Source organism: Mus caroli, chromosome 5, assembly GCF_900094665.2.
Source record: "Mus caroli chromosome 5, CAROLI_EIJ_v1.1, whole genome shotgun sequence".
NCBI classification, from domain to species: domain Eukaryota; kingdom Metazoa; phylum Chordata; class Mammalia; order Rodentia; family Muridae; genus Mus; species Mus caroli.
The window spans coordinates 65,213,629-65,237,748 of NC_034574.1; the positions used below are offsets into that span (position 1 = coordinate 65,213,629).

General features: G+C 42.4%; 1 protein-coding gene across 2 annotated transcripts in view; it reads left to right on the forward strand.

Annotated features, from left to right (window-relative positions):
- The window catches only part of Atp10d (ATPase phospholipid transporting 10D (putative)), a 95,514-nt gene that overhangs the window by 66,724 nt on the left and 4,670 nt on the right, over window positions 1-24,120 (forward strand). The window contains exons 14-21 of one of the 2 annotated variants that reach the window (XM_021162656.1): window positions 703-829; window positions 2,566-2,750; window positions 9,929-10,235; window positions 12,219-12,295; window positions 12,850-12,975; window positions 14,897-15,097; window positions 19,006-19,086; window positions 20,194-20,298. In XM_021162656.1, coding sequence (XP_021018315.1) covers window positions 703-829; window positions 2,566-2,750; window positions 9,929-10,235; window positions 12,219-12,295; window positions 12,850-12,975; window positions 14,897-15,097; window positions 19,006-19,086; window positions 20,194-20,298 — 1,209 coding nt within the window. The remainder of the gene's footprint in view (window positions 1-702; window positions 830-2,565; window positions 2,751-9,928; window positions 10,236-12,218; window positions 12,296-12,849; window positions 12,976-14,896; window positions 15,098-19,005; window positions 19,087-20,193; window positions 20,299-24,120) is intronic. The other variant, XM_029477564.1, reaches the window with a different exon arrangement.

Below are 24,120 nucleotides of genomic sequence, written 5' to 3' on the forward strand. Positions count from 1 at the left end.
AAATGCCTCTATGATACAATTGTAGGAAGCGTGGGGGATTCAAGGTCGAACCAACTCTGGCTTTTCACTTGAATGTGTTCCAATAGATATTATATTTTCCCAAATCAAATTACCTTTCAAGTAAAAATGAGTGTATAAGAGAGAAATTGCCTTGCTCTCTCCTCTTGACCCTTGTTTTAAGACCTGAAATGCAAATTTATCTGTTATGGCAATTAAAGAGAGGAAGACATTTGCTCCTTCTCCAGGAATTGCGTGTACGTGTTATTAGAACAAAGGCCTTCCTGTGTTTTATGTATATGGCGCCTTTCTTGTTACCTTTCCTGAAACTTAACCTTAGGAGCTAATCTTCAGAGGACATCTGAAGTGCTGTTGGCTGTGGCCAGAGTTAACCAGCAATAGAAGGCCTCCAACGTCTGTACGGTCTAATAGGTAACCCGCTTTCACCAAAGATAATGTTTAAATTTCCAAGCAATACGACGCTGTAATGTCCTTCTATCATCATCAAGGTCACATACACATACGTGGTCAGTGTTTGGGGATCGTGTGTCCATAAGGTGAAGGAATATGGGTCAGCTAGGATGATGCCCATAGGGTGGAATTTAGAAACAAAGGTGTTGCATGGAATTTTGCCCAAAGTTAGTCCTGGTAGTGTATTGCATGGTTACATAAGCAGCCTCCTAGCCTCTTTTCTTCCTCTCGTAGGTCATGAGTGACACGGAATATGCAGAGTGGCTGAGGAATCACTTTCTAGCTGAGACCAGCATTGACAACAGGGAGGAACTGCTAGTTGAATCTGCCATGAGACTAGAAAACAAACTCACGTTACTTGGTAGGTAAATGGCGCTGCGTTGCCTGTGCAGATAATTTGTCTCTAAAGCCATTATTTTTGTCTCTTTTAGCAACTTTGGTCTTTTTTTTAAAATAATTACCTTATTTTAATTTTATTTTTTGTTTCTTTTGGTTTGAGATGGGGTTTCTCTGTGTAGTCTTGACTATTCTGGAACTAGCTATGTAGACCAGGCTGGCCACGATCTCACAGAGATCCACCTGCCTCTCTGCCTCTGAGTGCTGGGATTCAAGGCAAGAACTGCCACCACCCAGCTAGCCACATTGATCTATTTATTAAGCATATTTGGTTCTCCCTATTTTGTCCATTCTGATCTCTTCCCACGTTCAAGTGCATTCAGACCCGAGTTCCACTGCAGTGAACTAGAGTTCCTTTGTGGTGGGACCAGAGTGGGCATTCTTAGGAAGATGCAAACCTAAATACCCCACGCCTAATACAAAGTCAGACACACACCCTGCCTGGTCCAAGAGAAGGATTTTGCACCTGTCTTGCAAAGAATTGGATAAAGTCTTGAATACGTGTTGTCTTCTTAAATCTTTATAACAAACACGCATCTTATTTAGAAGAGACAGATCATGGAGTCATGCCATGTCTTGTTCACACTCAAAGGCTTAGACATCCACTGACAAGCAAGAAACTCAAGCATCCCGAAGTATAGGCTCCACATCCTTTATTCTGCACTGGCACGTGATCTTCTCTTTCCTGACTCCAACCTAAACTGCACAAACACAACCAACACCTCTTGCGTCAGCTTGACCCGTACCTTGGAATCACTCAAAGATCTCAAAACTGTCCTGATGGCAGAACCATGTCCCCAGGAACTGCAGGACTGTTGGTCTTGTGCGTTACCTTGACATTGGAGTTCTTCCTGAAAGCCTCCTAAGGGATTTGGAGGAGCTGTCAAGTTCAGAAGAAGTGCCTTGGCATACGGAGATGTGGATTCTGATTGAAGCATCCCTAACTACACCAAGAGCGCTGCCTCTGAGTTCCATTCCTTCCTTTACGGGGAGAACAGTCTCATTTACTATCTGTCAAGTACAATAGCCGTGCTCCCTTTTACGTACTAAACATTTCCGAATTATGACGGTGTAAACAGCTTACACGCATGCCTCTTCACCTGCATTTCCAAAGGAAAGGAGGCTCTGCGGGCTTAGTGCCTAAATTCATTTGGCAGCAAAGTCAAACCTGATTTGAGGTAACACTATTTTTAGTATTAATACCCGAATTAGCATGAAAATCTGCAAGTTTTTCTATGGAAGTATAAATCTGCGTGACTAACGGGTATTACAAAATGGAAAATGTATTGCCGCATTACCGGTGGGGAAACTTGATTCTAAAGAACATCTGGCTGCATCCAGACTAGGACATTATGGACTGACACTATGAAAGAGCATCCCTAAAGGACACTGTATCTTATGGCCAAATGTTCTTTTAAGAGCCTGCCCTTAACCCTGGGAGTTTCATAGAACAGTAAAATTCAGTACAAGGCTGTGGACCTGAATACGTGAACCAGTCTTTGAATTTGTTGATAAGAGCAGTAGCCAAAACGAGAATGTGTGTTTGGTGAACTCCATGGTTCTTTATACTGTATGTCTGGTCTGCAGTTTCTATAGGTCAGGACTGAATGGCCCATGGAGAGGTTTCATTTAACGACCAAGTGAATTCTCGCTGGCTCCGGTTTCTGGCAAACCTTGTTTTTCATTTCGATTGCTTTCCAGGTGCTACTGGCATTGAAGATCGTCTGCAGGAGGGGGTCCCTGAGTCTATAGAAGCCCTTCACCAAGCTGGCATCAAGATCTGGATGCTGACAGGGGACAAGCAGGAGACAGCTGTCAACATAGCTTATGCATGCAAACTCCTGGAGCCAGATGACAAGCTCTTCATCCTCAATACACAGAGTCAGGTATGCGTGATGAGCCAAATGTTCTCCTTAAACTCCAAGCCCAGAGGCCATTAGGAGATGGATGGAGGGAAGGAAAAAGAAAGGCCGATCGTCTGTAGCTTCTTGATGTTGTGCCGCTGAGTGACCTGGCTCGTATCTGGGAGGATGCCATAGAGGTTCTAAAGGCCTGATTCAGAGGCATCATGGATGAATACAAGCATTAAGATAAACTTCCTTTTTTTAACTTCTCACCCCCTGACTGTATGACTAGGGATTTGTCAAAACAGACAAAAATGAGTATACATGTGAAACCTTGAGACTGGAGCCTACTTCCCTTTTAAGTTGAAGGGAAGTAGTTTTTTTTTTTTTTTTTTTTTTTTTTAAATGATAAATGTTAAAATTAGGCTCTCAGCACAATCCTGCCCTCTAGTGGTACATTTAGAAAGTGCTCCTAAGAGCATCTAACATTTGTAGAAATAAAGGGGATGGAGTTGTTAACGCAAGCAGAGTGACTTGAAAAGATTTTGAACCACCCCCCCCCCAGCCCCGTACACACACACCCATTAAGCATCAGGGTGGACATTTGAATAAGTTACGTGTCACGTGAAATATTTACCACTCCTGACCAAGTAAGTGTCCTTGGAGAGTTACTTGCCCCGTGCGGCTTCTTCTTCCTTGCCTGTCATAGATGGTAACACCCTTGCCCAGAGGTGGTTATGAGCAAAGCTGAGGAAATGTCTTCTCTCGGCATTTGTTTAGTGAAGGGCTTCTGCAGAGTTGGGGGCTTCCTCTTGCAGATGGTCAGCAGCACCTAAAAAAATGCTAAATGCCTCAATTTCTATTGAGAGATTTGGTGAGCAAACAACAACAACAACAGAAAAGTAATTAGTGTTGTTGAAAGGCTGCCGCCAACCAGGGTTCAATTCCTGGAACCAAGTTGACCACACATACATGTTATTAAACATTCAAACCATGTGGAAGCCCTTTTAGAAAAGATAAAATAGTAAAATCGTGCCCTCAAAGAAAGCCTATTGACGGGCCAGGCATCCTTCCAGATGACTCCAAGTCTGCATAATGGGAAACCAAGCACAATGTTGCATGCTTCATGGGCCTGGGGCTCCACGCATTTGTCAGGAGAAGTGCATCCTGTGTCTGTGAGAACAGACATGGTGATCCCTGTCATCATGAGAAGTGGGGCAGAGCATCGCTCAGGTCAGATGTGTCAATCACTCTGTGCTACCAAAGGGAGCTTGGCTTCAAAGGGGACACTTGGTAGGACCTGGAGGTATTTTTAGTTGGCACATTTGGGGTAGAATGGATGCTACTGGTTTATAGTAATCAAAGGTCAATGGTAACCGCCAAGTGTCTTGTACTTCCCAGAACAGCACCATACACAATGATTTTTTTTTTTTAATAGTTCAAGTATCAGTGCTGCCAAGAGTGAGACAGAGTGTTTTATATCTAGGAAATAATGAATATAGCTATAAGTTGGTCAGTCAGCTAGTGCTCACACTGGCATGCCATTAAGCTTCTGATATTCTGTACCAGTTTCCCTTTTAAAAAAATTTAAACATCTGTGTGTATATGTGTGAATGTGTATGTGTGTAGGTATGTGTGGATGTGTATGTGTGTAAGTATGTGTGTATGTGTGTAAGTATGTGTGTATGTGTGTAAGTGTGTGTGTATGTGTGTAAGTATGTGTGTATGTGTGTGTATGTGTGTAAGTATGTGTGTATGTGTATGTGTGTAAGTATGTGTGTATGTGTGTAAGTATGTGTGTATGTGTATAAGTATGTGTGTGTATGTGTGTAAGTATGTGTGTATGTGCATGTGTGTAAGTATGTGTGTATGTGTGTATGTGTGTGTGTGTGTGTGTGTGTGTGTGTGTGAATACATGAGTGTGCACGTACATGTAAAGGTCAGAGTTCAATTTCTAGTGTTGGTCCTCAGGGACTATTTTTTTTTAATTTTTTTTTCTGTCTGTATCGGGGTCTCCCATTGCCTTGGGACTTGCTGATAGGACTACATTGGTCTGCCAGCAAGGTCCAAGGATCTGCTGGTTTCCATCTGTGTCTGCCTCCCAGTTGCTGGGTTTGCCAGCAGGACCACTATGCTCAGCCTGAGCCCCCCACCCCCCCACCCCCAGCTTCTGGGCGCTGAACTCATGTCCTCAAACTCGAAAACACTTTGCCAACTGAGCTGACTCCCCAGCTCAACTAAACTTGCTTTCAGCTGATACATGAAAATAAAAATGATATTAGTGTGGTGTCATGTGATGTTTCAATGCATCTTTACATCCCATGACATGTAAGTCAAATCTAACAAATTAACCTCCTCATTTCTCATCACTCACTGTGTCTGTTTTTGTTGTTGTTTTGGTTTGGTTTGGATTTTTGTTTTGTTTTGAGATAGGGAGATAGAATTTCTCTGTGTAGCCCTGGCTGTCCTGGGACTAGCTCTGTAGATCAAGCTGGCCTCAAACTCATGGAGATCCATCTGCCTTTGACTCCAGATTAAAGGCCTTCGCCACTACATCCAGACTCATTTCTCATTTCTTTATGATAAAAGCATGTAAAACCCTTTCTTCTAGATTTTGGTTTTAGAAACATAGTAAATATTTTTTTATTAACTTAGAGGCTTTACTGATTAGTTAAAAATTATCATGATTATAAAATATATACATATATATATATATATATATATATACAATTTATGTTGGAAGACATTTAAAACTACCAGTTTAAGAAGTAATTAGTGCAGGACTGGAGAGATGGCTCAGCGGTTAAGAGCACTGACTGCTCTTCCAAAGGTCCTGAGTTCAAGTCCCAGCAACCACATGGTGGCTCACAATCATCTGTGATGAGATTGGATGCCCTGGTCTGGAGTGTCTGAAGACAGGTACAGTGTACTTACATATAATAAATAAATAAATCTTAAAAAAATAAAGTAACTAGTGCATATCTAGTTGATATTAGCTGCTATTGCTAACTTCATTCATGTGAATTTTCTATACAGTTCAAGACAATAGGGATATTTAATTTCATTTTGTGAATCTTGGTTCAGTAACTACTCTGTAAATATCCCTTTCCCAGTCTCAATTCCTCAGGAGTCCCTAAAAACCAAAAAGAACTCAGATCACAAAGCCCAAGCTGTCCTGTGTGGATTATGGGATATCTAGAGTCATGTGTAGAAACTTTACAAATTTCTATGAACTCCACTACTGGCAAAACTGTATCCACTTAGAAGCCTTCATCATTTCCATCCATAGGAAGGTTTTTTTCTGTAGTGTTCACATTATTAAATCCTAACATTGGTTGTTCAGACAGACAGACAGCTCAGACATATAGACACAGCTCGTTCAGTTTAAGTTGTGTGCTTATAGAAATTTTCTCCTAAAAATAATAACTCAGTATTTATAACCTTTTTTAGAACTAAAAGACTTTCCATGCATGAGCTCATTGAACAATTGAACAAGTACAACTCACTTTATAGAGAAAGACACCAAAATATTGTGATTTCTTGTTGAGTGTTAAATAACAAACGTTGAAGTTGGTATCTCCTACTTTAAGATATTTCTATATTACACTGTGATTGACAGATTATATATAAACAACCACTCTCTACAGTGGATGGAGTTACATTTATAGCGTTACCTTGAACCCGAGTTAGTGAATAGTGACTGCTGTCCTCAGGGAGATTCACAGTTTACTTCGTGTTGGCCTGGAGTCACAATATGGTGCCAACTCATCAACACATAACATTGTGTCTTTCTCTCATGATAACTTAGTTAATATTAATTGTGAATCCATTCACATTAAGTGCATGGGCAGCCTCACTCCAATTCCTACCTGAAAAGAGTGTACTTACCAGCAAGTTCTCAGTACTGTACGTTGTTGCCATTGAGTATTTAGAAACACTAGGAACACTGTAGTTAGGAGTCAGTTCTTATAGCCAACAAAGCCTCAGCCAAAAGGAGAATGATGAGAAAAAGCAGTGCCACCCATCAGAATCTCAGCATTTGGGAGGCAGAATGAGTTCACGGACAGCCAGAGCTACATAGAAAAATTCTATCTCAAAAACTATAGTAATAATACTAATAATACTAATAATAAAATAATAAATTACCAATGTGTTCAGCTTCTGCTGGAGAACATATAACACGTGACCCAGATATCACTTTTCCTGTCAGTATAGGACTCTAAAATCCTGAGAGTTTAGATTAAAAATAAATGGTAACAAGTACCTGAACTCACAAATCTAGAAGTCATGAATAGTTAAGACTGTATGTGTGTGTATATGTGCATGAATGTATGTGTGTGTATATGTGCATGAACATATGTGTGTGTGCATTTGTATATGTATGTGTACATGTGTATATGTGCATCCTGCTAAATATTAAACATCTTTGTGTACTCATGAAGCTGCAAGTGACTCGCAACTGTATTAGGAAGACTACCTATCCAGACTGTAAGCTACCATACAGTGTCAATGCTACCAAGAATTTTATATTAATATATTATGTTCCACTATAAACATCACGTCCTATGGAATATTCTGACTTTCAAAGACTAGGAAGTATTCTGATTTCTAAATTATGCCATATTAATTTCATCAAACTCAAAAACATTTGTATAAGTAGTTTTCCTACTGTATTTTGGGTCTGTAATAAGTGTATGTGACTTTTCCTACCATTACTTTAGAGGTACATGGGACCAAATTTGTGCTAAAGTTAGGGTAGTTGGGTAGCTCCATCGTATAGCTGGATCTGGACTTTTCTCTATTCTGAGGTACTATAACAAACTCTGTGAGCTGAGGACTGCATAGAAGACAAGAGGTGTATATAGCCCGCAGTTTGAAAGCTCACAAGCATGGTGCCAGCTATAGCTTCTGCTGGGTGTCCCATGGTGGAGAGCATTCCGTGGGTCTTGCGCGCGTCCGACTAGACCAGCAAGAACGACGCTGCAACAGGATCCTTNTGCACACGTTTATTGGGAGAGCTTGATTGTAGAGGCAAAGAGACCCTGAGCCCAGAACTGGTGCTGCTTATATAGGCCTAGGAGAGGCGTGTCTCACACCCGATTGGTTATGCACTATGCCTCATTTGCATGTTCCTCATCTGATTGGCTACTCTCTCTCTCAGTATCTCACAGCACCTCATTAACATACCTTATTTGCATGTCTCACATCTGATTGATTATTCTCTCAGTACCTCATTATCATACCTCATTTGCATGTCTCACATCTGATTGGTTATTCTCTCAGTACTTTGCAGAGCCTCATTATCATGCCCGGGCCAGGCAGTGTTTTGGCAAAAAACTTTACTGCATAAGTAAGCATTGGTCGTTTGCCCAAACTTATGCATGGTGGCCAGCAGAAGCCTGTGCCACTCTGCAACGGCACATGTGGCTTCCCACACGTGGACATATGTGTACAGATGGTGAGTGATGGAAAGCTCTCTGGGAGGAGAGGAACCACAAGGGTAAGGCAGGGCCATGCTAGCTTCTTTCCCCATCTTCCTGGAACTAGTCTGTTTCTAGTAGACTAACTCATTGTGAAAGACCAGCACCCTTCATGTGGACGGTCATGACCCATGACCATCCACAGGGCTCTACCTCTTAAAGGCCCCAGCACTGTGCAAACTCACTCATGATAATTATGCATAATATGATCATTAAGTCTTTAAAAGCATCATGCTTTTGTATCTGTTCCAACTTTTTCTTTATCCCTTGTATTTTATTGTGGGTTAAGAAATGCTTGGTAAATCAGCACTTAAAAAAAAATCACTTTAAAAATCACTCATGGATGTTCTTGTATCAGTAAGCTATTTCAAGATAAGTTCAAGTCTTCCATTTCTAGATCTCAGATCTAGACGTAATGATCATTTGATGTAGTACTTCCTGAGTAAGTGTATTGTTTGTTAGTCATCCTGAGTAGACTCCACTCAGCAAATATTTGATGTTGAGTGCCCGTATGTGCTCTTGAGGGCATGGGTTCATGCATATGTGAGTGCAGAATCTAGAGTGGTCCCAGAATCCAGAAGAACATGTTGGATCCCACTAAAACCTAAGTTATAGGTGTTTGTGAGCTTCCAGAACAGCTGTTCTCAATCTTCCTAAGGCTGTGACCCTTTAATACAGTTCCTCATATTGTGGTGACCCCAACCATAAAATTATTTTTATTTCATCTTTATAACTGTAATGTTGCTACTTTAATGAATTGTAATTTAAAATGTCTGTTTTCTGATGGTGTTAAGCTACCCCTGTGAAAGGGTCCTTAGATGCCACCAGGGGGTCATGACTCAGAGGTTAGGGACCTCTGCTCTAGTGAGTCCTGGGAGCTGAACTCCGATCTTCTGCAAGAGCACTGTGCTGATGAACTGTCTCTAGCCAGGAAGTGCCTTTTTTCTTTATTCACTACAAGGATTGAAAAGTGACTTAGAGAACTGAGGGTGTAACTCATTCAGAGTACACGCTTAGCAGACGTTAGGCCAGAGGTACAGTCTCTAAAACATCAAGAACCAAACCCAAACAGATTAGAAGGGATAACTACCATTAAAGCATTTCCTGTGTCAGTCAGGTGCTACAGATGTATACGAAGCTGATGTGATAAATGCCACTAAGACCATCCTGACCAGAGTACAAGCTCTGTGAGGACAGATGTCCCAAGCCCAGAATATTTTCTCATATACTTCCTTAGCAAATGATTCTTAGAGGATTAATGTGTCAAGTAAAAAGAAGATGCAAACGTTAGTCACTGCCTAAAACATCTGTATATATCAGTTGGTCAGTACTTGAAGCAATGTTAGGATGGAGGCAATGTGTGCCTTTTGCAGATGAGGGAGGTGATGTGTTTGCTTAATGCCAAACGACTAGTAGTTGGTGGCCTGAGACCTGAGGACTCTCGAGATCCACTTCTGGGGAAGAGATACAGCTGATATGATGGAATTTTGCATCCCCGGTAGACATTTTACCTGTAAAAACTGTGTCTGCGGTGCTTCCTTCTTACCTGGCCTCAAGTTCACAGAAGCCCACAAGAGAGCTGCAAAATTGAAAAGATATGAAGTGGGCTCTTTGACAGTAGCCTATGGTTCACTACCCAAGGCAGCTGTGATCCAGCAATTGCGAAAGAAGGAGAATGAAAAATTGAGCCAGCTCTCCAGAGGTGCCCTGAGGTTAACTGTCTCTACATCTTTGTTCAAGGATGCCTGTGGGATGCTGATGAGTGCAATTTTGGAAGAACTTCAGAAGAGAGCTCAAGTGTCTCCGGAGCTGGCATCATCAAGAAAGAACTTTCCTCAGCCCCCTGACACTCAGGGCCAGGGACGTGCGGGACTTGTTATCACTGGGAAGACCCTGGAGTTTGCCCTGCAGGAGAGTCTGCAAAGGCAGTTCCTTGAGCTGACTGCGTGGTGCCAAGCTGTGATCTGCTGCCGAGCCACCCCACTTCAAAAAAGTGAGGTGGTGAAATTGGTTCGAAACCATCTCCATGTGATGACCCTAGCCATTGGTGAGTAGAGGTACGAGGGTGAGGACCCTGCCCTGTGTTCTCCTTCGTATGTTCCCAGAGGCTGATCCTTTGCCTGTCCTTCCTTCTGTATATAATATGTGGAATCTGTCTTTCCGTCTGTCTGTCTGTCTGTCTGTCTATCCATCCATCTATCTATCTCCTTATAATTCTGTATTTTCTTTTTGAGCTGCACTTTTTTCCCCTCCCCTCTACTTCTGTATGTACGACTTTCCTCCCCTCCTGCCTCTCTGATCCCCACTGTGAACCTGATGTTAGGGATGGAGCACAGAGAACAGTATGAGAATATCCTGTGGGTTATATCTTAGACCCCACATCAACTTAGTTTCCTAGAGTTAGCTATTGAACTGTGGAACTGAAAGCCTCAGGTGTTCTACCCTTAGGAAAGTTACATTTAGTTCTACAAAACATTTATCCTTTCAATGCATATATCGGAGTGACATTTCTTTACCAGGCTTCCCCTTATCACCCCAGGCAATAGCTATAACACAGAATCTATAACTGATATCTTTCTTATAGCGCACACAGCTCGCACAAATGAATGAGGAACTAAATGTGAGTGTGGAGATTATCAGTTAACAAATGCTATTGAAAAAAATAAGGAAAAGATTTGCCATTTTAAATTCAGTTCTCTGAGCAGTAACAGCTGCTTCAGCCTTTTAAGCTTGCTTTGCTTGATCAAAACACTCTTCAGAAGACTGTACCACAGGATAAAGTCTAAATTAGGCTTTTTTTTTTTTTTTTTGAGACTTCCTTTGTCAATGTAATTAATCTGAATCTTTTTACTTTAGCCCCAGGCAGACTTTTCAGACAAGGGCAAAAGGCAGCCATGTTCTTCACCAAAATATCACAAGAACAGTCTCTAAGGAACATAGTAACATGCTTCTCTTCTGAGAGCTCTTAAGCCAGGGCCCCACAGTTCAAATCATTCAGCATCAATTTCTTCCATATTCTTACTAGGATGGCCCATTAGGCCCCACTTAAAGCATGCCTCCGCTTTGGAAATCCAAAGTCCCCAAATCTACATTCTTGTAAACAAAAATATAGTCAGGCCCATCACAGCAATACCCCAGTACCAGGCATCAACTTCTGTCTATCGTAGTTAGGGTTTTATTGCTGTAAACAGCTACCAAGATAGAAGACCAAGGCAACTCCTATAAAGGACAACATTTAATTGGGACTGGCTTATAGGTTCAGAGGTTCAGATCATTGTCATATAGGTGGGAACATGACAAGAGTCCAGGCAGGCATTACTCGGGAAGAGCTACAAGTTCTACATCTTGATCCGATTGCAGACAGGACAAGACTGGCTCCCATGTGGCTAGGAGAAGAGTCTAAAAGCCCACCACCACAGTGACACACTTCCTCCAATAAGGCCACACCTTCCAATAGTGCCACTCCCTAGGTCAAGCATATTCAAACCACTACAGGATCCACATGCCTGTAGGCAAGTCTGTAGGGACATTGTCTTAACTAGTAATTGGTTTGGGATGGCCCAGCGCATGTGGGCAGTGCTGCCCTGGATACTAGTCCTAGTGTGCATAAGAAAGCAGGCCAAGCAAACTAGGGATAGGAAACCGGTGAGGAGTACTCCTCAATGGTTTCTGCATCAGTTTCTGCCTTCCAGGTTCCAGCCTTGAGTTCCTGCCCGCTTCCCTAGGTCATAAATTATGATTCATGAGATGAAATAAGCCCTTTCCACCTCAAGTGGCTCTTTTTGTTATGGTGTTTGATCACAACCATAGACTCTTAAGATACATAACATGAAGGATTTGAAGAGAGTACTGAGCTTGGAATTTTTCCTGATGGTAGGGAGAGGCTACATTTAATTCTCTTAATTAGTTTCTAAGTAACTCTGGAACATGGGATAAAGCTCATAGGGCCAACTTGTTCCCTTGAATATCCACTAGGGTTTGAATGTTTCACTCCTCTCACACATCTCATGTTTTCTTCTGCCTTGTGAAGGTGACGGTGCCAATGATGTTAGCATGATACAAGTGGCTGACATTGGGATCGGTGTCTCAGGTCAAGAAGGCATGCAGGTGAGTACACACCCAAGTGCCATGACCATAATCTGCCTACAGAGGAAAAGCTTCTTCATGATAAATTTGTAGTGGGACAATGAAGCTATGGTGTGGGAAGCAAAGGAGGCTGGACCTTCAGCCAGTCCACCGTCGGTCGCTTGTGACTACAATGTGGTTCTAGCTAGTCTCTGCTGCGTTCATGAGTTCTCCTTTTTAAAAGCATATGGACGTTACAAGATTTCACTTTGTAGGCATATGATGGCTTTGTTAAATTCTCACTGGGAGAAATCTACTAGCATTTGAATACATGACATGAAGAATGTAGAGGACTGGGGTTGGGGGAAGGGAAAGGGAAGGAGACATGAAAGAATGAGGACAAGGAAGATGTGACTGTGCCTATCTGTGTGTGTTATGCATGTATATATGTATGTACATGTGTATATGTAGTCTCTCTTTCTGCATCTGCTTGGAAGGTAAGTTAACAGATTTGGGTTTACTGCACCTGCTAGGCAGTGTGTGTTCTAGCATGTTCCTTTGCCCACTATAGCCTTCCCTCTCTGTCACCTCTGCAGGCTGTGATGGCCAGTGACTTTGCCATCTCTCAGTTCAGACACCTCAGCAAGCTTCTCCTGGTGCACGGGCACTGGTGTTACACCCGGCTCTCCAACATGATTCTCTATTTTTTCTACAAGAATGTGGTAAGTACCTGCTGAGAATTTGCCACCTTCCCCACCAATCCAACCTTCTACTGCTGGTTGCCTCAGGGATGAAGAGGAGTACCACGATGCTAACTTGCTGTGCTCGCTAGTATCTGGAGGACAGCCGGAAGCTGTTCTAAGTGTCTCCAGAGATAATCTGGGAATGTGTACGTTTGAACTATTGACAACCAATTGCCAGGCCCGTCCATCTGCTGGCACGCTCTGCTCGCTGTGCGTTTACATTCCATTAAGTCCTGACGGGTTCATTTCAAATCCAGCTTTTGACCTTCCGTAAAAAGATAGTGACAAGCAGGATTACAAAATGGCTCAGGCTGTCAGGAGGAAATGAAAAGGTTTGCTTCTGTGGTACTTGGGGAGGCAAATAAGTAAATAAATGAGTAAATAAATAAACAAGTCCACGGCTCCAAAATAATGGCTCTTGTAATATATCAAAGAGGGCAAGAGAGGAAAATCCAATTGCAAGGATTTTTTTCTACTCAGCTCATAAAGTCTCTTTATGCTTGGTAGATATTTTGTGATCATGGTATTATTATTGCTTGCTTGGGATAATCAGAAATTGCTTGGAAACCCTGGTGTCTAATTTTAGTGTTCCATTTAAATTACACATACCTTTGTTCCTTCTTTCCTTCCTCTTTTTCTTCCTTTTATTTCTTTAATTATTTTTTTTCAGGCAGTGTCGAGCCCAAGATGGCCTGGAATTCACTATGTAGTCCAGGCACACCTCAAACTTGTAGTATTCCTCCTGCCTCAGCATACTGAGTGCTGGGATTACAGACACATAGCAGCATACTGGACTTCAGTTTTCTTTCTTACACATTCATGTTGACTCATTTGATTCTTCGAGGTGGACAAGTAACTAGCTACATTATGGTCTTTAGACTACATTTGCTCTTGGGTCTTTCAAAGCAGAGTTTTTGCTGGGCTGGTCTCGTTTAAGATACGATGCTGGGGAAAGATGAACCTGCAGGGCAGCCACTTCCTCGTGCTTCTTCCAAAGAGACCGTCCAATATTACCACAAGAATCCCATGCTTTGGGACCCTCAGTCTCAAGATAACTGAATGCTGCCTATTCTGTTGGCACCTTTCCTTGTAACTACTGGGCAGGGTGGTGGGAAAAAATACATGTGTGGCGGTGTGACGTGTCTTCTCTGAGCCAGGTGTTCAACCTTTGTTCTCTTCATCTGGAGTGAAAATATCTGCAACTCTGCCACTTGTATGGCAAATAAATGGCTGGGTAGCTTTGTGCAAATGTCTTATTCTCTTTGCGTCTCAGCGGCTTAGATTATTCGGCACACAATGGCAAAGAACCACAATGATAGCAATGGAAAACTCCCGCAGTCTAAGAGCCAGAAGTTTGAAATCAGAGTGGGTGTGGTTGGGCTTTGGTAATGGGCCTTTCAGGCTACATCCTCTCAGGGTAGAGCAAAGCCACCAGAGGTGCATTTTAGAGAAACGTTAATCCCATCCCCACAGGCTGTACAATGACGACCTAAATAAGTTTAGCATCTGGCCTCTGCTTCTATCACCATCGCAGTGGAGGCTAAGATTCGCATGTATATATTTTGAGGATTCAGAAATACTTTCATTTATCACCTATAAAACGGGAGCAACAATAGTTCCTAAGTTGTTATGAAGACTAAATGAATTCTTTGTAAGTCATTTAGAATCGTGCCAGCACCACATAGTACTGGTGTGTGTATGTGTATAATTTAATAAGATATCCATTAGAGACAAAACACAATTAGAGAACTACATAACAAGCTGAATTCTTCCATCTCTGGTTGTGGACAAAGCCGCAGAAGGCTGAAGGTGTGGCTCTCAGCAGCGAAGCATGTAGGATGCCTGTTCAGAATGCATACGGATGTCTCTAAGATCGGAACATCTTTCTTTGTGTCCCCAGGCCTATGTGAATCTCCTTTTCTGGTACCAGTTCTTTTGTGGGTTTTCAGGAACATCTATGACAGACTACTGGGTGCTGATCTTCTTCAATCTCCTCTTCACATCTGTCCCTCCCATCATTTATGGCGTTTTGGAGAAAGATGTTTCGGCAGAGACCCTCCTGCAGCTGCCTGAACTTTACCGGAGTGGTCAGCGATCAGAGGTAAGTGTTTAAGCAGCACTGGATCAGCAGATGCCTAGCATGCTGAAGCCGGCATGTTTCCGGTCAGCTAGGTCTGGATATTATAAGATACTCAGGGGTATTTAACATGCCTGGTTGCTTTCAATGCTCTATACCTTCTTAGCTCTGTGTCCCTTGTAATACAGTTCTTTATGTTGTAGTGACCCCCCCAACTATAACTATTTTGTTGCTACTTCATAACTGTAATTTTGTTGCTGTTATGAATTATAATGTAAATATCTAATATACATAATATCAGGTATGTGACACACACACACACACCCCAGGTTGAGAACCACTGCTCTGTACACATGGCAAATGTTAAGTCAGTGGCCTGTGACATCAACATAAGTCTTTAAAGTTCTTATGTACTTATAAGAAGAAATTCAGAGTTTGAAACCTTGTTAAAGCCAGGTGACCTTTGTTAAACGCCACTGCTCAACCTCTTAGGCTCCCTAGGAAACCTTTTTCGGCCTCGTTTATCTTCACACAGACACCTTTTGAGACCGAAGCCAGTACTTTTCCTATTCCAAAATGAGGGCCTGCTCCTTAAATGTAGTCAGTAATTTCCCCCCAAACTGGCAGCGTTAGTGGATGATAGAGCCAGGCTGTGAAACCAGCCCATTCTGGTTCCCGAGTTAAATCCTTCAGACTCCAGATCCACACAAAACAGTAGTGATCAGAGTGGCTCCTTCTGGGGAACTTCCCAGCAGCTATGGGGTTTCCAGGTCTGGGAGTCAGCCTGGAAATATGGTAATATTTACCTTTCTTAAACTCTTTGCTATCTGAAAGCCAAACACTGCTGGTCTGTGGTAATTAACTCTTGCTGTCTAGCAGAAGGGGAGGAGGGAAAGGATTTATTGCTAGCACTCCCTTCTCTGGCCAAGCAGCCAGAACCCTTCACTGGCCAGGCTGGTTAACTCCTTCTGCCCCAGAGAGGAAAAAGAAAGATGTCACTCACACAGACATACACAAGCCGGTGAAGTGGAAAATGGCTACATCACTACATTTGGATGGATGGATGGATGAATGGATGGATGAGTGGATGAATGGATGGATGGATGAGTGGGTGGGTGGGTGTATGGCGCAGAGCCCCCAAAGCCAAACCATCATCTTTAGTTCTTTTCTCTGGCCTTTTATAGACAAAAGTTCTTCAGAAAATTACCTCAGAGATAAAATGTTACATAAAATGGGACTTACAGAAGGATGTTGATATTAAGTTCAAAGCAGTGTTTCATTCTGTAAGCTCAGTATAAGTTCAAAGCAACAGTTTCTCATGACCATGTCTTATCATAGGGAACACCTGTGGCTTCATCCTTGGACCCAAATGCTTTTCCTTGAACACAAATTTGTCTGAAGTCTATATCTCTTTTTAGTGTAATTATGAGAGCTCATTGTGTTTCTTATTATGCAGCCTTTACTTATTATGAGGAGTGGACACATTCTATGCTTGATTCTAACTTTATTACATCTTTGTAGCAGAACAGCTAAAGCCATCTCTTAAAACCTTCTTCCTAAGATCAAATCAGGACTTATATAAAATCTTTAGTTCATCTAAACAGCACTAATTCATGAAAGTTCATCTTTATGTTCATCTGCAAGAAATCTGTTCAATAGAGTGGACTAATGTCCAGGGATTATTATATTAATTTAGTAATGACAGGAAAGGCATATCAGCTACAAGAAGCAATCCTGAGATGAAGTCTCTTTGGGACCTTGCCTCATAGAGCTCACCATTGCAGACCGTACAAAAATGGTGAGCCACCTCCTGGAAGGCCACCTGCTAGCCTTAGCTTAGCCTAGGCGGCTCCTGACAGGCTCCCATTTCCAGTCCACTGATCCCTAAGTCCTAGCCACTCAGCACTGGCTCCTCTCCTGCTTCCCAGAATCTACTGCTCCCTTATATCTCCCCTAAAGGATTATGGGTAATAGACAGGGTAGTCTATCACCTAGGGTGGCTGTCCAAATACTCTTGTTTCTGATTCGTCTTTCTCAAGATTAATAAGGCCAACATGGTTGTAACAAGAAATTTGCACAACAAAAGACATTTCTAAGTGCTTAATGTAATTTAATCCCCCAAATATCCCTCAAGACAAGGGCTGCCTCTACTTTGTAGGTGGTGCAAGACAAGCATAAGGTGCTGGTTTTAGTAACCTGGTCTTGATGCTGAGCTAGTGAGTGTAACAGATGCCCCTCTGCCCACATCTGTACTGACATTTGTTGCCGTTTGTGTTCCTGATCATGGCCATCCTGACTGGAATGGATCATAATTTGGTTTTAATCTGCACTTCCCTGATAGCCAAAGGGTGTTGAATGTTCTTAAATTATTTACTAGCCACCAGGCGTCTGGCGCACGCCTTTAATCCCAGCACTTGGGAGGCAGAGGCAGGCAGATTTCTGAGTTCGAGGCCAGCCTGGTCTACAGAGTAAGTTCCAGGACAGCCAGGGCTACACAGAGAAATCCTGTCTCGAAAAACAAAAAAAACAAAAACAAAAAAATTATGTACTAGCCATTTTATTTCTTGTTCTGAGAACCTTCTGCTTAGTTCTATAGCTGTATTTTATTTCATTTCACTTTTCTCATTATTATAACCAAGTACTTGGCATAGCCTATTATGTGAGGAAAGATTTATTTTACATGACAGGGCTTTTTTCCCCCCTTTTCCATTTTGTTTTGTTTTGTTTTGTTTGTGGCTGGTGATGTTAGGAGGGACAGGGGGAGGGAAGATTGAAGGTGGTGGGTAGAGCAATTCAAAGACTCAGCACTTGGGCAGACAAAGCCAGAGCTGGGCTGGTCAATTTCTGCCTCACTCTTAGGTCCCCAAAGCTCTCAACAGTACCTGCAGCTGGGACCAAGCTTGGAAGACATAAGCTGATCAGAGGACATTTTGTTTTCACATTATAACATGAGAGACTGTGTTGAGGATACAGAGCTGATGGTAATGGGGGTGGGGTAACAGTATATGCAAAGATCGGTGATGGGTTTGGATACGTTTTAGAATAATGCTTTCTGATCAGTAGGCATGGAAAGTTACTACGACTAGTTATCCCTGTTTTCAGTATTTCATAGATCCACAAGGGCTTAGGAACACAGCTCAGTGGCAGAGTGCATGCTTAGCATGTGTGGCCTGGAGTTTAGTCTGTCCCAAGCAGAAGCAACAAACACACATATGCATACACACATGCATGGTCATACACACACACACACACAAACACACACATGCATGAGTACACACTTGTTGATCATGATAAAGTACATCTTATTTTATTTTTTTAGTAAAAATGTAATTACATTTTTTCTCCTCCCTTTTCTTCTAACTGCTTCCATCTCACCTTGTCTCCTCTCAAAATCATGACCTCTTTCTCTTTAGCTGCCATTGTTACATTTATATGTAAATATAAAGACACTTGAGTGTGCACGCACCCACACGTTTTCATACATCTTACCCAATGCAGAATGCCTAAGAGCAACAAAACAGCTGACATGCTGGAGAGGATTGGAGGAAAAAGAAACCTGCAGCCATTGTAAACTGGTCCAGCCACTGGTTTTTCAAGACAGGGTTTCTCTGTATAGCCCTGGCTGTCCTGGAACTCACTTTGTAGACCAGGCTGGCCTCGAACTCAGAAATCCACCTGCCTCTGCCTCCCGAATGCTGGGATCAAAGGCATGCGCCACCACGCCCGGCTTGGTCCAGCCACTCTTTAATGGATCAGAATTCCTCTATGGTTGTTACGTTTCCAGCCATACCGGTACAACAGAGAAGATGTCTTCACTTGCTGCCTTCATTCTCCTACCATGCGTCATGGAATGGAGAACGAAGGAATGGATGATTACTTTGCTCTGACCCTCGTTAATTTTTACCTCTCTCCGATTTGTGTTTCGTCTTCAGGAATACTTGCCCCTCACCTTCTGGATCACCTTGTTGGATGCCTTTTATCAAAGCCTGGTCTGTTTCTTTGTGCCTTACTTTGTAAGTCATTGTTTGCTCCGTGTGCTTGCCACTAATGAGTCATTGATGCTTCGATGTACTTTGCTTCTGGTCTCTGGTTGACTCTCAGTTGACTGACTTTTAACCCCTCACAATATGTGGCCTCATGGATTTAATTAAGTACCCAGTTGAGTTCTCTTAGGTCTCTTGTTAACACTAAACTGTCTACTGATTTTCTTTTCCAGTGGCTTAAATAAAATTTAAATTCTGGCCATATAAATAAATTACCCAAAACTTAATATAAGAAATATAAGAGCTTTATTAGGTGGCTAATTCAATCAGCGTTACACATAGAATATTAAATTTAAATACAGACTATCTTCAAAATTTAATAGAAACCACTTTTTACAAATAAGTTAGAAAGTAACAGAAGTAGGCAAAGAGTATGGAAAAGTTCATTTTAAACATTTACGCTGGCACTGAGCACAACAGACATGGTTGCAAAGTGACTGTCTGCACCTTATTCCAGAAAGAAACATGTGTGTGACCATGAAGTAGGTTGGCAGATCACAGCCCTGTGAGTAAAAATCAATGATGCTTGCTCACCAGGCTGTCAGTTTCTGTACCCTGTTCAAATTAAATTACTTGAATTAGGTTCCCTTGAATATATGGCTATATTACTCTCCAAGAGGAATTTGTACAAAGCAACTGGAAGTGCACTCAGAAATGGGAACTAAGAAAGCAGGGAATTGTATCATTTGAGGAATGGCATAAGAAAGATGCACAGGTAGGGGAGGGCAGTGTTACCTAGAAGTATAAGCTTAGGGCGTTGTAAGTGCTGTTTCAATGGTGTATTAGGTGGAATGTATTTGATATGTTTGTGTGCCTAGAGGAGCTCAAACTATGAATAGATGCTTCCAGAATTGTGCTTCAGAATGAAGAGGAATCCCACCTAAAAGTTCACAGTGTACATAGATAGCCTCTCTGGGAGAGTCCGTCTCTTTTCTGGAAATGGTCTTTTTTCCTAAGTCACCAGTTAGTAGAACTATTGCAGCGAATATTCAAGCCACATTTGAGCCATAGATAAAACGGCGTTACACCGGCAAGTGTGTGCAGTCCTCACGCCCACCTGCTGTGCTTTCCTTGTAGACCTACCAGGGCTCTGACATTGACATCTTTACCTTTGGGAATCCCCTGAACACGGCGGCTCTGTTCATCATTCTCCTCCACCTGGTGATTGAAAGCAAGAGTTTGGTGAGTGCGTTCCTTATGCGGAGGGGTTTGTCTTCTGTTATCAGTGGGCCCTGCTGAGCCCTCCATGGCTATAAGGTCAGCATGGGTAAGAGCAATGAGACAGTGGGCAAAGGGTCTTTCAGGGAAAAACTCAGGGTCACCAGGTGCCATGGGGCCGAGTCCAGGGAAAGGGAAAGACACCTGTGTCTTTGTTTCAGTCACCGGTAGCTACTTCATAGCAGGGTGAGTCCGTGGACAGTAAATCACCATCTGTGCTCAAAAGGCTTCGAGAACAAGCTGATGGCTTTGGAATAAAGTCAACTACATCCTGTGCCGTGACCCCATTCTGTCGTCTTTACTAAATGAGGACTTTATGCCTTTGAGATAATATAAAATATTTTTGATTTCTTTGGGCAAAGTTTTTATTTTTATATATTTTCTTATTACACTTGAGATGAACTTGAAAGCTCCAATAGAGCTCATCAGAACTCATGCAGTAAGACTCTTAACCCATGCCTACCTTCATCTCATTATTCAAGGGATGATGGCTTAATGTCATTCCTCTTCCAGCTTCTCATATGTTTTGAGTTCATTATCAATGTCAGAACCTTGCTACTTGCCATATCTATTAGTAGAGATACTTTCAAATTCCCATTATGTCTTAGTTGGGGTTACAATGTTGTGAAGAGACACCGTGACCAAGGCAACTCATAAAAGAAAGCATTTCATTGGGGCCGCCTTACAGTTTCCGAACTTCAGTCCATTGTCATCATGGCAGGACTGACACATGGCAGCCTGTAGGCAGACCGGTGCTGGAGAAGGAGCTGAAAGTTCTACATCTTGACCTGCAGGCAGCAAGGAAGAGACTATGTGCCACATCTAGTATAGCTTGAGTGTAGACTTCAAAGCCTGCCTACCCAGTGGCACAATTCCTCCAACAAGGCCACACCTATTTCAAAAGGCCACACCTCTTAATAGTGCCATTCTCTGTGGCCAAGCATTCAAACACAGGAGTCTGGGGGGCCATACCTATTCACACCACCAGACCTTGTATTTGTGACTTTTACCAGCTTCAAAAATAATACTTTGGATCATTGTGTATCTCAGCACTCACTCTTTTCCATTCATCTTTTCCCGACTCACCATTAGCTCATTGTCTTCTCTTGCTCTTACGCATAAGCTTAAAAATAATGTATATTATCCATTTAATGATGGGATCATTTGATTCACGTTCATCTTCCTCATCAAATTACAATCTGTGTTGTGAGGTCAGGGCTCAGGCCAGTTTTGTTCGTCACGTAAACCAGTGTGAGACTAAAAAGACTGACTCAGAGTGACCGTTGTGAGTGAGGAGGAAGATACCTGACCATTTGGGGAGTGTATTTACCATCAGGATAAATAGATGGATTTCAAATAGGAACTCACTGAGTGAGGTTATGGTTTAAAATATATGATGCTATGCTACCCAATTATTTTAACAAGTTATAAAGTAGGAATGAATATATGTTTGTCATCCTATGCTTTTCTTATGCAGAATGATCCTATAAACCCCAAATGTGATAAAATGTTAAAATGCAAATAGCAGGTTGGCTGACGGAAATCCAAAATCTGTAGCATTTGGTCTCCTTTGAACATCTGTTTAACTTTTAAACAATTGTCAGGGATAGTTTTGGTTCTGCCAAAAGACATGCCACAGGCTTTGTATGTTCCAGAGGAACGGACACATCATGTATACCAGTTGGCATCATCAGAACCCAGTTCTCCTACCACAGAGAGCCTTGAATACTCTAACACACCAGAAAAGCAAGACTCTGATTTAAAATCACATCTCATGATGATTATAGAGGACTTTAAGAAGGACATAAATAATGCCTTTAAAGAAATACAGAAGAACACAGGTAAACAGGTAGAAGCCCATTTACAGGAAACGTAAAAATCCCACTCAGAGCAACAACAGTCCATTCTGGATAGCCTAAGCAAGTAGGACTGTTCTGAAAATTATGTTGAGGAACCATGACTCAACAAACAGGAAATTCCCAGGGAGGAAGCAGAGGGCCAGGGAGCAGAAACTAGTGGGTATGCGTGTCAGGATCCACACTGGTCTGAACGCACCGCATGCATTTTCTTCTGCTCTTGCCTCACTGTCCCCGAGTCCCAGTGTCAGGTGATGGAGTCCTATTTCTCTGGCTTCAGTCACAGGCTTTAGCATGAGAGGAGTGTGTTGCCAACACTATAATCAATGTGGAGTGGTCTCTCCAAGAAGAAGAGAGAAAGCTAAAATACAGAAGTATCTCTGTAGAAGTTACTTCTTGGAGAAGTGTTTCTTCTGCCAGAGGACGTACAACCAGAGCTCATGGAGTTTTCAGTGCCTTTTCTAGAAGACTCAACCATTTTGAGCTCATGAATCACATGACCTTCAGACTCTTGCTCACCATCTTGTGGCCACCTCCTACTTCCTGGGCAGTTTTACCCAGTATTCTGCACATTCACTTTCTTATGCCAACTCATTTACAACCGTGGGCTGCCATGTCATCGTCTCAATTACAAAAGCACATAAGGAGAGAAGATATTGGGAAGACTCTGGAATAGTGCTCAAATCCAATGGAGGGCATTTGAACATAAAAAGCAGAGAGAGAGAGAGAGGAGAGAAGAAAGAGAGAGAAAGAAATGAATGGGGGAGGGAAAGGGGAGGGAAGGAGGGAAAAGAAGAAAGAATAAAACAAGCATAAATAAAGAATAAACTCATTGGTACCAGCATAGTAGGATATTCCTGTGACAGCCTGACCATGTTTTGGGGAGGACTGTGGAAGGACTTTGGAACTTTGGGCTAGAATATCTATTCGGTGTTAAGAACTCTGTGGGAGGTTGTGTAGGAGCTTGGAAGATAATGTTGAGAACAGTGAAGAAGATGGAGGCCTGGCTTGTGAAATTTCATAGGGAAGATTAAAGACTGTTTTTTAGGGCCATTGCTATTTTGATTGTGAAGATTCTGTGGTTCTGGTTAGCTGGGGATGAAAAATCAGCTGTGATTAACAAGATACCAGAACTACTAAAGCAAAAACCTTTTTATTACTGGGACTATTGATGCTGATTAGCTGGAACTAAGATTAGCGGTGATTAAGAAGAGACCAGTATCATTGAGATGACTTAAACTTCTGGGAAGTGTTTCTGAGAGCACAAAGAGGCTGTGTTCCAGAGATAGCCAAGGTTGTACCTTGTGCTGTGGCTGGACTTAGTAATGTGTAAGAGTTACCCAGGTGGTACTGGTTTTGAAGGCATGAAGTGGTCACACAGAGCAGCTGAGGCTTAGCACTGTGAGAGGCCATGGAAGGCCATTGGTGAAGGTGCAACCTCAGTTGCAATTGATGGCCCAGGACAGAAGGGGTCAATGCAAAGGAGTTGAGGCTTGGCACCATGAAGAGAGCCTATGAGGGGCTGTTGGTGAAGCCTAGTTACAGAGGAAGGCAGCAGTGTTTGGAGATGCCAGTACCATGAGATGACCACCAAGAACGGCAGCAGCAGTGGATGGAGTACAGGTAGCTCGAACCTAGAAGACAAGCAGTGCGCTACAAAGGACAGGGCTGAAGAAGTGACCCACACCCTTGGAGGAGCCCAGAAGATCGTGAGTTGGATCCTAGACATTGGACAGTTGGAGTTTAATTTTTGCTTTTGATTGTGATTGTGCCCTGATATTTTTCCCTCTTGAAGGAAGGAAATATTTTAGTGGAGCCCACAGTTAAGAGACTTTGAATTCCTTCTTAGAATTGGGAACAAAACACCCATGGAAGGAGTTACAGAGACAAAGTTTGGAGCTGAGACAAAAGGATGGACCATCTAGAGACT